The sequence below is a fragment of the Theobroma cacao genome, chromosome 7 (genome assembly GCF_000208745.1).
Source record: "Theobroma cacao cultivar B97-61/B2 chromosome 7, Criollo_cocoa_genome_V2, whole genome shotgun sequence".
Taxonomy (NCBI): Eukaryota; Viridiplantae; Streptophyta; class Magnoliopsida; order Malvales; family Malvaceae; genus Theobroma; species Theobroma cacao.
The window spans coordinates 4,834,017-4,847,740 of record NC_030856.1 but is presented as its reverse complement, the minus strand read 5'-3'; the positions used below and the strand labels follow the sequence as shown (position 1 = coordinate 4,847,740).

At 35.5% G+C, this 13,724-nt stretch overlaps 2 protein-coding genes across 2 annotated transcripts; both read right to left on the bottom strand.

Moving 5' to 3' along the window:
* On the bottom strand, nt 5,085-8,547 carry LOC18593929 (LRR receptor-like serine/threonine-protein kinase GSO1). The gene is made up of 2 exons (XM_018124231.1): nt 8,532-8,547; nt 5,085-7,681 (listed from the first exon to the last, which is right to left on the bottom strand). Exons 1-2 carry the CDS (start codon nt 8,545-8,547, stop codon nt 5,085-5,087), a joined length of 2,613 nt encoding a protein of 870 aa, XP_017979720.1.
* LOC18593928 (probable leucine-rich repeat receptor-like protein kinase At1g35710) lies at nt 9,417-12,472 on the bottom strand. The gene is made up of 2 exons (XM_018124230.1): nt 9,793-12,472; nt 9,417-9,645 (listed from the first exon to the last, which is right to left on the bottom strand). The coding sequence occupies exon 1, from the start codon at nt 12,470-12,472 to the stop codon at nt 9,824-9,826; it is 2,649 nt and encodes an 882-aa protein (XP_017979719.1). The 3' UTR covers nt 9,417-9,645; nt 9,793-9,823.

Genomic DNA, 13,724 nt, shown 5'->3' with positions numbered 1-13,724 from the left:
TCTTAAAATATGAAGCCACCGCCATCTTAATTTGGCTAAATCTTAAAAATATTACATATGAAATAAAAAAAGGAAAAAATTGAAATAACCTGGCCAAAAATCAAGTCTTTATCTTGGAAATATAATTTGTCTTATTATGATAACATCGGCAGGTATATCCAGAAATATATTCTTATACATCTTAAGGGAACATGCACCATACATCTTAAGGGAACATGCACCGTCTTTTCTTGGTCTTTACCTGTAAACCACGGTCTTCATACTTTAACACTTTACTAATCGTGTTTTGTAATACCCCAACCCAAAATTAAGCGTTTGTTGAAATGTTTTCAGGCAGTCTTCGGTTTGAAAATTAAGTTTCAAAAGAGCTGTGTGTATGGGATGGGAATTCAACAGAGCTTGGTAAACCAATGGGCGGATTTGGTTAACTGTAAAGTTGGCAGCCTTCCATCTTCTTATCTTGGGTTGCTTTTGGGGCCTGCATCTCATTCAACTAGCTTATGACAGCCTGTCATTCAAAGATTTGAAAGCAAGTTATCTACTTGGAAAGCTAAGACTTTTGTCTATGGAAGGTAGGCTAAGTCTTTTAAGATCAGTCTTAACTTGCCTATACTTTTTATGTCGCTCTTCCAAATGCCAAAAAAGTCAACTGCGGGATTGAAAAAATTCAAAGAAGATTTTTATGGGGCGGTCCAATCTGGTGCGTCGACTCCATCATGTTAGTTGGAATTCGATCTGCAATTACCGTGATTTAGGAGGTCTTGGTTTGGCTGACATTGAGGAAAAAAACAAGAGTGGCTATGGTATTATGGAAATGAATTGAAAGGTTTTTGGAGGTGTATTATGGATGAAAAAGGAGAAATTTTTTTTTAGTCCTTAAAAATAACGTGTTTTTGTAAATAACCCTCAAGATAATTTTAACTATTTTTAGCCACCAGAATAGATTTTGGGACAAAAATGCCCTTAATAAGCCATCTTCGTTTGCGTGCACTCTCAAACAGGCAGAAAATTGGAAAAGATAAATATGCAAAGAATTTTGTGAACATCTAATTTTGTGCAAAACATCCATTTTTTTTGTTTACGAAGGCTGTGCAAAACAAAATAATATTACATGAGATGGTTTTCAGATATTTGGGACATGGCATTCAGATAATAGGAGAAGAGTAATATTAAATCGAACGAGAAACTGGTCGTGATGAATGGAAAGCTTGGCTAATGATGTGAAACCAGAAATCCTTGATACGGTGGTGAATTGAAAGGAGAAATATGTGAATCCAAAGCAGAAAATGGTCCTGGTATAGCAGGCCATATGTGAGATGGTTATGGCAAGGTAGGGTTTAAAGTTTGTGAAACGTCATGTTGGGAATGTGTGACATGGTTGTGACACGCCAGCGTTCAGAGTTGGTGAGATACCATAGAGGAAATCTGTGATACGCCAGAGTTAAGAGTTGGTGGCATGCCATGGTGGGAATCTGTGACACGTCAGCATTTAGAGTTGGTGAGACGCCATGGAAGGAATCTGTGACACGCCAAAGTTCAGAGTTGGTGACACGACATGGAAGGAATCTGTGACACGCCAGCGTTCAAAGTTTGTGAGATGCCATAGAGAGAATTTGTGACATGCCAGAGTTCAGAGTTGGTGACACGCCATTGAGGGAAACTATAACAAGCCAGAGTTCAGAGTTGGTGACACCCATGTTTAGAGTGTGTGACAAGGCATTGCTTGAACAACTGACACGCCATGGTTTAGAGTGTGTGACACAACATTGCTTGAAAAGCTGACACGCCATGGTTTAGAGTGTGTGACAAGGCATTGCTTGAACAACTGACAAGTCATGGTTTGAAATAGAGAGAGGGAACAGAAAAGCGGGCAATTAACATGGTAATCGTTTGGACTTCCACTAAATTAATTTCCCTTAGTGAAACGAATAAAAAAGAATATTATAAGGCCATTTTTCATTTTAAACAGTTATTTTTCAGAATTTCTAATATCTGTGTGATTCATTTCTCATTCCTGCCGGTACTGGAGTGTTCAAGAAGGCTCTTTGCAAGCGTAACAACACCACAGCACCAGCAACAATGTTAACTTTAAGTGAAGAGGTCAGTGAGTCTCAAATTAAACATTCTTGTGTTCGTTAATTTTTTGCTTTTTTACTGGGTTTGCTTGATATGTTCGTGTTTTTTGTTTTGTTTTGTAAATGTTTAGACTGTGTTCTTGCTGGTTTAATGGTTTTTGGGGTTAAGTCGTAGTGGTGTTAGGGGGTTTTGGTGTTTACCGTGTCACGTCATTGTTATTATAGTTAGTTATTGGCGTGTCAACGTTAGCGTGTGATAACATTTGACTTGATATGCATGGCGTGTCACAACATTTGACTTGTTATGCATGACGTGTCACAAGATTTTACTTGTTATGCATGACGTGTCACAATATTTTACTTGTTATGCATGGCATGTCACAACATTTTGCTTGTTATTCATGGTGTTTCACAACATTTATTCCTTATTTATGTCTTCAGTATACTTGTTACACATTACAGCTTAACTCATTGGTGCATTTGTGCCATGTTTTGCAGATCCAGCGTAGACAGTACGAGGATCTTGACAGTTTGCTGATCGTGCCGAAGGAGAAATGGGCGTTCAACGTCGTAATTAACACCCATTGTAAATTATGTAAAAACGCTTCTTCGATCTCTGAGATGAAGTTTCATGGGCACACATTAGTTTTCTTAGGGGTGGATTGAATATTATAATTATGTAAAAAGTAAGAAATCGCAAAAGAGAAGAAAAAAATAAAATAATATACAAATTAATCACATTCTTTTCTCATTTTCCAGAAACGTACACATCTGTTATTATGAGACAACTGAGAAATTATTCGCATTTTAATTAGTTTTATATATAATGAATCATTATCCATTTATGATCCTATTAAATTAATCTTTAATGACAACCAGACCTGCTTTTTTATTTTTATATATAATTAATTTGATTCCCCCATTGTTTTCGTCTTCAATCTGGTATGATGCACGAAAAAGTTAATTATATCTATGTAGACTTTGTTGGGTCCTTCAATTCTTGAAAAAAAAAATTTCTAATATATCCGATCCTGACTAATTAAGAATATGGGTCTGTTTTGCATTCAATTTAATTCTTCTTGGAATGAGTTTAATCTCTCGTGACTATCATAGTTTGAAATGGTTGAAATTGCATGAACAAAAATGACAATGATAGGGAGTAATTTTGGGTCAAATTTAACGGTAAAAATGTTATATGAGTTAAAACTATAAAATCTTAAAATTAATTAACCTATTCGTCTTTCTTTGTGAGGTCCATCAGAAAGAAGAAAACTGATTTGTGTAATACGGTGTGGTCACACCAATTTCCACGAGTCTATTGGTGAGTCTTTAAGAATACACTTTATTCTTTTTCTAAATCAATAATATAACTTATATTATTAATTCCATCTTCTAATTTTTCCTTTTCGGGAGTAAATTCCTAAACAAATAAAGGAAATAGTGGCAAGAGATACCAAAATAAGGCTACTGAATGGCAAAGTCTTTTCTTGTCTCTGAGTAATTTCCTTTACAGCATGGGCTTTGCTTAAAGTTGAGCAGCGCTTGCCTCTCACTCTCTTTACACCGTCTTTTCTTAGAATGTTTTTTTCTTGATCCTAACCTGTAAACCACGGTCTTCATACTTGAACACTTTACTAATCGTGTTTTTAGTGCGAATCAAAATATATTTAATTTACCATTAAAGCCTTCATCTACCAATAATTTACCTTTTGACGACCAGCACTGACTAAGGAATGGGCATTTTTTGCTATGAATTTTTTTTTTCTCCACTACTATTTTCTTCTTCAATCACTTACAAAGCCAAATTATGAGGTTAATCTTCTGTGTAGGGCGTTTTGAGATTTGTTTACTCTTTTTTATATTGATATAACTTATACAAACAATGTAAACAATTTACAATTATTACATGAGAAAATAAAAATGAAGTATTCAATCATTAGAGTATGATCTTCTGCTCAATGAGTGAGACATGAATTTCCTTTTCTTAAATTTAAAAAAAAATCAAAGTAGGATTAATATTTGTTTTGAAAATAGAGGAGTGAATACTGAAGTTGCAGTAAATGGAGAGATTGTATTCAGTATAGAATTTACTGAATTTGCTCTTTTTTTTATTAGCATATAGTTGTTCTTATTTTCGCTGGTTCGTCATCTTTTGCGTTTGTGATAAGTTTAACTTGATTTTAACAAGGAATAAAATTTTGATACTATGATCAATTTGTTGCATTTTGAAAGACAAAATAGAGGAAGGGAACCCAGTCTCCACTCCATCAGTTCAACAAATTAAGCTAAAGCTACCCCTTGATTGCTTTTCAAACCCTTGACTGGAGAATAATAGATGAGCTACTCATCAATATATATAATCGGATAGATTAATTAAGTAGGCCTCTGTTAAGTTAAAAAAAAAAAGAAATTGTAATGTAAATGAATTAAATGGGACCATAAGCACCAACATCCAAAAAAATGTTAGTAGTAATAGGCACTTAATTTGCTGGAGCAAGCTTAGTCCATAATAGATGCATACATTGTCAAATAAGGCAAATCAATCCAGAAAGACAGAAGTATCAACAATAACTAAGCAGCAATATGAGAGAAAATACTTCAATTTCATGAACAGCAACTCCTCAATCAAACAAGGTGAATAAGAGAAAGCCATAAGTCTAGGCTTGATTAATCGCTAACAGAGGTTGACAATATTTGTACAGAGATCAAACTGAAAGGAATCTTACAAATAGCGAAATAAGTACACCCCTCAAACCGTTACACACTTTTCTTCAAAAATTTATTGATTTACTTTTGTTCCTCACAACCATGAGGAACTAGCTTCAGCTGTAGTTCCAACCATACCTGAGAACAAAAGAATAATATAGAATTTTATTATTTTATGGGAGCATAATTTGCTACCTGTGTAAAGTCATGCTAATTATGAGATTAAAGAATAAAAAAAAAGAAAGAGAAAATAAATGTCATAAGCATTTTACCTTCTTGAACTTATTGAAAGAGTTGTACCTTTTAGGTCTGAATTCTCCTCTCCAACCTTGCTTTCTGCAGAGCATATGTAACATAGAGCCAATCTTTCACCTTGTCCAAGAAACGGAAATAGGAATGCCTCCACGAACTCTTCAACAAGAAAGCACCACAAAATCCCCAAAAACCCACTACAAATCCAAGTCCCATGCCAGCATAAAACCATTTCATGGATTCATCAGAATCATCGTGACCTCTTTCCAGTTGACCTCGAGGTGTTTCCATTGAGCAATTTGGTGTAACTGGAGGACCGCAAAGTCCGTTGTTGTGGGAAAATGTTGAAGGATCAAAGAGTTGTAGTTGAGATCCTGCTGGAATTTTCCCTGACAAATAATTATAGGGCAAGTCCAAGCTACCCGAAAATGTTAACTCAGACAAGCTTGATGGGATGCTACCTGAAAATTTGTTTCTTGACAGATCAAGCGATTGCAATTGTCTTAATTGCCCAATCTTTTGAGGGATTTTGCCAGTTAAAAGGTTCCTTGATAAGTTCAATGCAACCAACTCTTGAAGACTAGTTATTTCTTCAGGAATCTCTCCTATTAATTTATTACTGGAGAGATCGATGACTAATAAAAGTCCAAGAATTTTTGCATACATCTGCTTTGTTCCTTTCCATACAAGCAACGCCTCGTCAATATAGTTGAGCACAATGGACCTGCCCAAATATATTCCACCTTGTTTAAGACGATGTACATTAAGGACATGCTCAATGGTTTGATCTAACTTCACCTTTTGGACCATAAAAGTGAAATTATTGAGACATCGTGGTATGGTACCTGAGATTTTATTTACAGAGAGGTCCAAGATTCGAATATATTTCAATCTACAAAGTTGATTGGGGATCTTCTGGTTGAATTGATTGTTTTGAAGGCTAAGAAAAACCAGCGATGATAAACTTTGACCAATCCAAAAGGAAATTGTTCCTGATAATCTATTATTACTTAGATCCAAAAATTTGAGCTTTACACAATTCTGTAAAGATGAAGGTAAATTTCCCGAGAATCTATTACCATGTAAATTGAGCATTTCAAGAAAAGCCAAGGATCCCAAAGAGCTTGGAATTGGGCCTGAGAAATTGTTTTCAGCCAAATTCAAAGCTATTAAATTTGGGAATTGTGCAAAACAGTCAGGAACCACCCCAGAATATTGATTATTTGAGAGATCTACCAATTTCAAATCTTCGGTATAGGAAAAACTGCACATTGAAGAGATTGAACCGAAAAACTTGTTTTTGGAGAGGATTAAGGACTGTAAACCATATGAGAAACCAACTGGAGGAAGTGGCAAACTGTCGTATGTTCTTTGATTAGAGGTATTTGGCAAAGTGTCATGGATCTGGTTAAAAGAGAGGTTTAAGTATTCTACTCTGCCAAGTAAGTCCCAAAACCAAATGGGAAGGGAATCCGATATTTTAGCATCAGAGATATCAAGGACAAAGACTTCAGCTTGAGTCTGAAGCCATTCTGGGAAACGAGGCCCTAACTTGCAAGAGCTAAGGAGTATAACATTCAAACTAAAAGGAGGGATCCAGTCAGAGTTGAATTTTAAGGTCAGCGAACTGTAGGATAAGTCTAACTCCCTTAATTTGGTGAGATTTGAGCAATGAGCTTCGGAGATCACAATATTATCAAAAGAATTCCCAGCAAGCCGTAAAACACTAAGTTCGGACTGTTGTCCAATGCTTTCGCTTATGGTTCCATTTAAAAGGTTGTACCCAAGATCTATTTCAATTAAGGATGACAGATTTGCCATTTCATTCAGCACAGAACTCGTCAGTTGATTCTCAGCTAATCTCAACTGCTGGATCGAGTCACTTTTGCATAAAGATGTATTCTGAATAAATCCGAAGGCACTGAGATGGTTGGACTCCATTTCTAAAGTAACCAAACTACACATACTCCAAAAAGATCTATATATCCCACCTTCAAGCTGATTGTGGCTCAGAGAAAGATCCGTCATGTGAACCATATTTCCAAAAGATTCTGGAATTGGACCTTTCAAGTGGTTCCTTGAGAGATCAAGGAACTCAAGGTTGCTACTAACATTAAACAACCATGGGTATATTGCAGAAGAAGTGAGATTGTTACCAGACAGATTCAGGCCGGTGAGAGCTGTAGAAGAGTTGACGAGGGAAAGAGATGAAGAAGAGGCACTTGGAAGATCACAATCGTTCATGGCCAAAAATTCAAGGGAAGGAAGTTGATTAACCACTTGCAACCAATCACTAGCCTTACTTTGGTTAGTGAAACTGAGGACAAGGAACTTTAAAGAAGTAAGATGGGAAAGCCACTCAAGGTTTCCAGCACTAAATAACTTTGGAAATTTGTTGCGAAAGATCATATTGTAGTAGTAGTAGTTTTGATCGAAAATGCCACCACCCAGATAAAGAGTCTCCAACTTGGAAAGGTTTCCAAGCTGAGAAGGAATTGGTCCTCCAAAATTAGCATGAGAGAGATCGAGGTATCTCAGATTTTTGAGAGAACCAATGAACTCGGGGATGCGACTTCCATTAAAATCATTTTGACTGAGATCTAAATAACTCAAATGTTGCAGTTTAAGCAATGAAGGACTAATTGTACCTGCTACAAGACAGTAAAGGCGATTAAGATTGAGCAGTTCCACGTAGCCTTTTTTCCAACCACCCTACTAATTTAATCTCTTATCAAGGACTAGACTTGCTTTTTCCACCCTACTAGTAAAAAGGTTATTTGAGTTAAAATTTATTTAATTTTTAAATCTAATTTGTCTTTCTATGTGAGTACACTAGAAATTAAAAAGAAAAAAGAAAACTGACTTATCAAACACGGTGTGATCACACCAATTTCCACGAACCAACTGGTACTTATATTATTAACTCCATCTGCTAGTTTTAATTTATAGTATATAATTTTTATCCTTTTTCCACGCTACAAATTCTTGCAAAAGGAACCTTTTGACGAAGACTGGGCAGTCTAGGCTTGCTTTTAGGTTTAAATTCCACTATTTTCTTCTTCAATCAATTGGCTGTCGTCATCTATGGAGACCTTGCTGGGACCTGAGTTCATGACAATTTTATAACCAGGAAGTCCTAATCACCTACCACCAAATGGATTAGAACCTATAAATTAAAAACAAAAAACTATAAATTGATTAGAATATATAAATCCTGGTCCCTTTTCCATGCCGAAAGGATTGCCTTTCGACAACCTGCACTAAGTAAAGGTATGGACCTTTTTTGGTTTTAATTTTCCCCCACCATTATTTTCGTCTTCAATCACATACAAAGCCTAATTATAAGGCTAATTATTTCCCATATTTTATAAAAGTTGACGAGCAACTTAATTATATGCAAATGTAAAAATATTCTCAAATGTTAGAGGAAGAAGATAGAATTAGGATTAACATTTTATAGTGAATGAAATAGAGATAATGGAAAAGGATTGGGCTAACCACGGTGGGATACCATCTATCTCTTCTATCTCTTGTTTAATTACTCCTATTTAGCCATAAGAAATGGAAATAATGGAAAGGGATTGATTGGAAAAACAGTAGATCAGCTACTGATCAATATGATCGGATAGATTATGTAATTTGTAAATGAATTGAATGAGACCATAAACATCAACATCCACAAAAAGATATTAAGAATAATATCTAAAAGAATTCTTAAAGTATCCAAAAAAATTCAAATAATCTTTTATTCTTTTATTACATTCAATCAAGTTTTTATATTTTTGTTTTGAGCAAAATAAATCTTAATACTTTTATTTTGAACCAAATAAACCCTTATAACTAATAGTTGAAATAATCAATATGTTACTTGTCATTTTATGCCATTTGACATTAGCGCAGTATGCTGATATGTTAATATGACATGTAAATGATGTCATAATGGATGATCATATGGTTATGTGGTATTTTTACGCTCCATATGAATACCATGTCAGCATTATATGAACATAAAGTAACTAGTGGTATTTTGACAAATGAAAATTAATCTACCATTAATTATAAGGGTTTATTTGATCTAAAATGAAAACACAGGGGTTTAGTTGAACTCAATAAAATAATAAAAATTTATTTGAATCTTTGTAATAAATTTAGGAGCTTTTTTGAAAATTAAGTTAAAATATTAATAGTAACAAGCACTTAATTTGTATTTTCAAAAGGAACCACGAACTTAATTTGCTATAGAAAGCTTAGTCCAAAATAAATGTATACAATGCCTACTAAGGCAAATCACTGCAAAAAGAAAGAAATACATGTAAAGTAACAAATACACAGTAGCAATATGTGAGAAAATCAAACAAGGTCAAAAGAAAACCATTGCACTAATACGTAGAAAATCATATAGGCCTAGGCTTGAGTATTTGCAAACAGAGATTGACACCATTTGTACAGGGATCAAACTAAAAGGAATTATGAACCCTTCTTTTGGCATCTTACAAATAGCGAAATAAGCACAACCATCAGACCGTTACACACATTTCTTCAAAAATTTATTGATTCACTTTTGTTCCTCAGAGGCATGAGAAATCACCTTCAGTTGTAGTCCCAGCTACACCTGAAAATAATACAACCATATAAAAGCTAAATCAATTTTTTTAAAAAAATAATAATAATCCCTAAACCCTAAACCCTAAAGTCATGCTAAATCAATTTTTTTTTTAAAAAAAAAAAAGAGAAAGTAAATGTGATAAAAAGTTTTTACCTTCTTGAACTTATTGAAAGACTGGTACCTCTCAGGTTCGAATTCTCCTCTCCAACCTTGCCTTCTGTAAAACAAATCTAACGTACAGCCAGTCTTTCATGTCGTCCAAGAAACGGAAGTAGGCGTGCCTCCAGGAACGCTTGAACAATAAAGCACCACAAATACCCCAAAAACCCACGATAAAACCAAGTCCCATCCCAGCATAAAACCATTTTCTGAATTCATCAAAATCATCCTGACCTCTTCTTGGTTGACCTTGAGGTGTTTCCGCTGATCCTGAGCAATTTGGTGTAACTGGAGGACCACAAAGTGCGTGATTATGGGAAAATGTTGAAGGATCAAAGAGTTGTATCTGAGTTCCTGTTGGAATTTTTCCCGATAAATAATTATAGGATAAGTCCAAGGTAGACAAAAATGTTATCTCAGACAAGCTTGATGGGATGCTTCCAGAAAAATTGTTTCTTGACAAATCAAGTGATTGTAATTGTCTTAATTGCCCGATCTTCCAGGGGATTTTGCCACTCAAAAAATTTCTTGATAAATTCAATGCAACCAATTGTCGGAGACTAGTTAGCTCTTCAGGAATCTCTCCTGTTAATCTATTATTCGAAAGATCAATGGCTAATAATAGTCCAAGAATTCTTGCATACTTTTGCTTCTTTCCTTTCCATGTAAACAGTGCCTCGTCAACATAGTTGACATCAATGGAAAATGCATTCGGATCCATTTTTCTTGAAATGCGATGCTCAATTGTTCTGCTTAAGTTCACGTCTTGAGCCATAGAAGTGAATTTATTGAGACATCGTGGTAGGGTACCAGATAATTTGTTTACAGAGAGATCCAAGATTTGAATATTATTCAAGCCACAAATTTGATGAGGTATTGTTCCATTAAATTGATTGTTTTGGAGGCTTAGAAAAATCAATATTGAGAAACTTTCCCCGATCCACTCAGGTATATTTCCTGATAATTTGTTATCACTGAAGTCCAAAAATTCCAACATAAAACAATTCCCTAAAGATGAAGGAAATGGTCCTGAGAAGCTATTGCCGCGTAAACTGAGCATTCGAAGAATTCTAAGAGATCCAATCGATCTTGGAATTGAGCCTGACAAATTGTTCTCAGCCAAATTCAAAGCTTTAAGTGAGAGCCGCCATCTTGCCAAGCAATCGGGAATTACTCCAGAAAATAAGTTATTTGAGAGATCAAGCAACTTCAATAATTTAGCAGGAATGTTGCAAATTGATTTGATTGAACCAGAAAATTTATTTTTGGAAAGGTTCAAGGTAGACAACCAATTTGTCATTTGTGGCAATGGGCCTGTTAAATTATTGGAGCTTAAGTCAAGAAAAAGGATAACAATCCTGTTACTGGGCAAAGTACCGCTGAGCTGGTTGAAAGACAAATTCACGCTACACGTGGGAAATGAAAATACGTTCCAAAACCAACTTGGAATGGAATCCGAAATCTCTGCAGCAGAAATATCAATTTCAAAACATGCATTTTGAGACCGAAGCCATTGCGGGAAAAGAGGCCCCAGCTTGCAAGAGCGAAGGAATATAAGTCTCAGTTGAAAAGGAGGAATCCAATCGGACTTGAATTTTAAAGTCAAACAAGTATCAGATAAGTCCAACTCCCGTAAGTTTCTGAGATTTGAGAAATGTGCTTCCGAGATTACAACTTTATCAAAAGAATTCCCGGCTAGCTTTAGAGTCGTGAGGTTGGACATTTGTCCCATACCTTGGCTTATGGTTTCATTTAAACGGTTGTATCCAAGGCCTAGTACTTGCAAGGATGATAGTTTTGTGATTTCATTAGGCACTGACCCCGTAAATTGATTCTCAGTTAAATCCAAATTCTCTAGAGAGTGTGTTGTGCATAAAGATGTACTTTGAAGAAATCCAAATACATCTCCACCGAGATTGTTGGATTGCAAGTCTAATGAATGCAAACTACAGATATTCCATAAAAGTAATGGAATCCCACCTTGAAGCAGATTGCGGCTTAGAGTAAGTTCTCTAATAGCAACCAAGTTCCCAAAAGTTTCAGGAATTGAACCTGTCAACTGATTTGATGAGAGATCAAGAGTGACCAATCTCGAAAGGTTTCCTAGCTGAGAAGGAATTGGTCCAGTCAACTGAGATTCAGAGAGATCGAGATAGGTCAATTTTGTAAGAGAACCAATGAACTCAGGAATTGAACTTCCCAACGGATTTGATGAAAGATCAAGAGTGACCAATCTCAAAAGGTTTCCTAACTGAGAAGGAATTGGTCCAATAATATGAGAATTAGAGAGAGCAAGATAGGTCAATTCTGTAAGAGAACCAATGAATTCAGGAATACGACACGAAAAATTAAAGAAACTGAGATCTAAGTGATTCAAATAACGCAGTTTAAGCAATGAAGGACTAATTGTACCTTCTACAAACCCAACGACGCCAGACAGATCGAGCTTTACGACGTGGCCGGTACTGTTGCTGCACTCAACACCAATCCATGTACAACAATCTCTTTTGTCATTCTCACTTCCCCACGAAGAGATACCCAAATCGAGCAGCGCTTGCCTCTCACTCTCTTTGTACTGAACTAAAACGTCAGCTTTCGCGGGTTTCTGAAGAAAAAGGACAAGTGCCAGAAATGGAACTAGGAGGAGATGAATGGAGTAGTTATCACCTGACATTATAATCGTCCTGCTGCCTTACAACGATTATGTCTTGTGTTTGAGTGCTGAGAGTTTAGACAATCCCCTCCTTAAAAAGAGGTGTTGCATCACAAATTGTTAATTAGTTTGTTGTGGAAAGCAATATGTCAGGCATAAGGTTAATTTTTTCTTGGTCCTAACCTGTAAACCACGGTCTCCGTACCTTTAACACTTTCGTAATCGTGATTTTAGGGCTATAAAATATATTTAATTTACAATTAAAGTCTTGGTCTAGTAATAATTGTTAAGTATACAAAACGAGTTGAGTCATTATCACACTGGCTAATGGAGGTGTCATTGTCACCATCTCAGACTTAGAAAATTTTCTTCATTTCCTGCTTTTCCCTTTTCCCCATTCATATTATCCAATATTTCTGAAACTGAATCCTGAAACAGTGGTTTCCTCTCGCAAGAGCACAGTTTAATGAACAATAGACACCATTTTTCGCTAATTTAAAACTATAATGATTAATTTGTTTGTATGTTCAGATGATCACTAAAACGACACGGCCTGCAAAAACTATAACTTGTTTCATTACAAAACAAACACAAATATGCATGTCCAATCTCTAATTAATTATTCTAAGATAGTTTAAGAAAGAATCATGTTCAACTTTGGCAGGCTCAAATTAGTTAACGAGATGAATCAAAACAAGACACAGAATACCAAAGTCTTTCTCTTGTCTTTGACCAATAAAATCTGTAAGTCAAATCATTCAATCCTACACTGCAAAATTTTAACACCTACGAGGCTTTTAGTTCTTAATTAATTTGATTTTCCTCTATTTTCTTCTGCAAATCACGTAGATTACTTTAGTTGGTCCTTTATTTTTTTTTGGAAGCCAAGTGATATATCATTTCATCAAATATGTTTACAAAAACTAGCATTATATATCATTTCATGAGAAACAAAAAAAGATTCGGATATATCATCTAGTGGAATCCATTAGAAAACAGCTTCCTAGAGACAGACACAAAACTAGATAAAACTGTGCTATCGTCCTATAAGCACCAGTTTCCATTGTCTATATTGTCTATACATCCACAACAAAGATCAAGAAGAGCAGGGTGCACATAACAGGTTGCCCAAAACCATAAGATTAGACTCTCAGATCACAAACAGGAACCAAAGCCACCTCGCAGAGTCTCTCTCGAAAGCATTGTCCAGATTACTAGAGACAGAGAAGGAGTCCTTTTCCAGAACCGAGCCAACACAGCACTGCAAAGCTGG

What these genes read in the sequence shown, in the direction of transcription:
- LOC18593928 (XM_018124230.1), bottom strand. Translation starts at nt 12,472, where the DNA reads ATGTCAGGTGATAACTACTCCATTCATCTCCTCCTAGTTCCATTTCTG.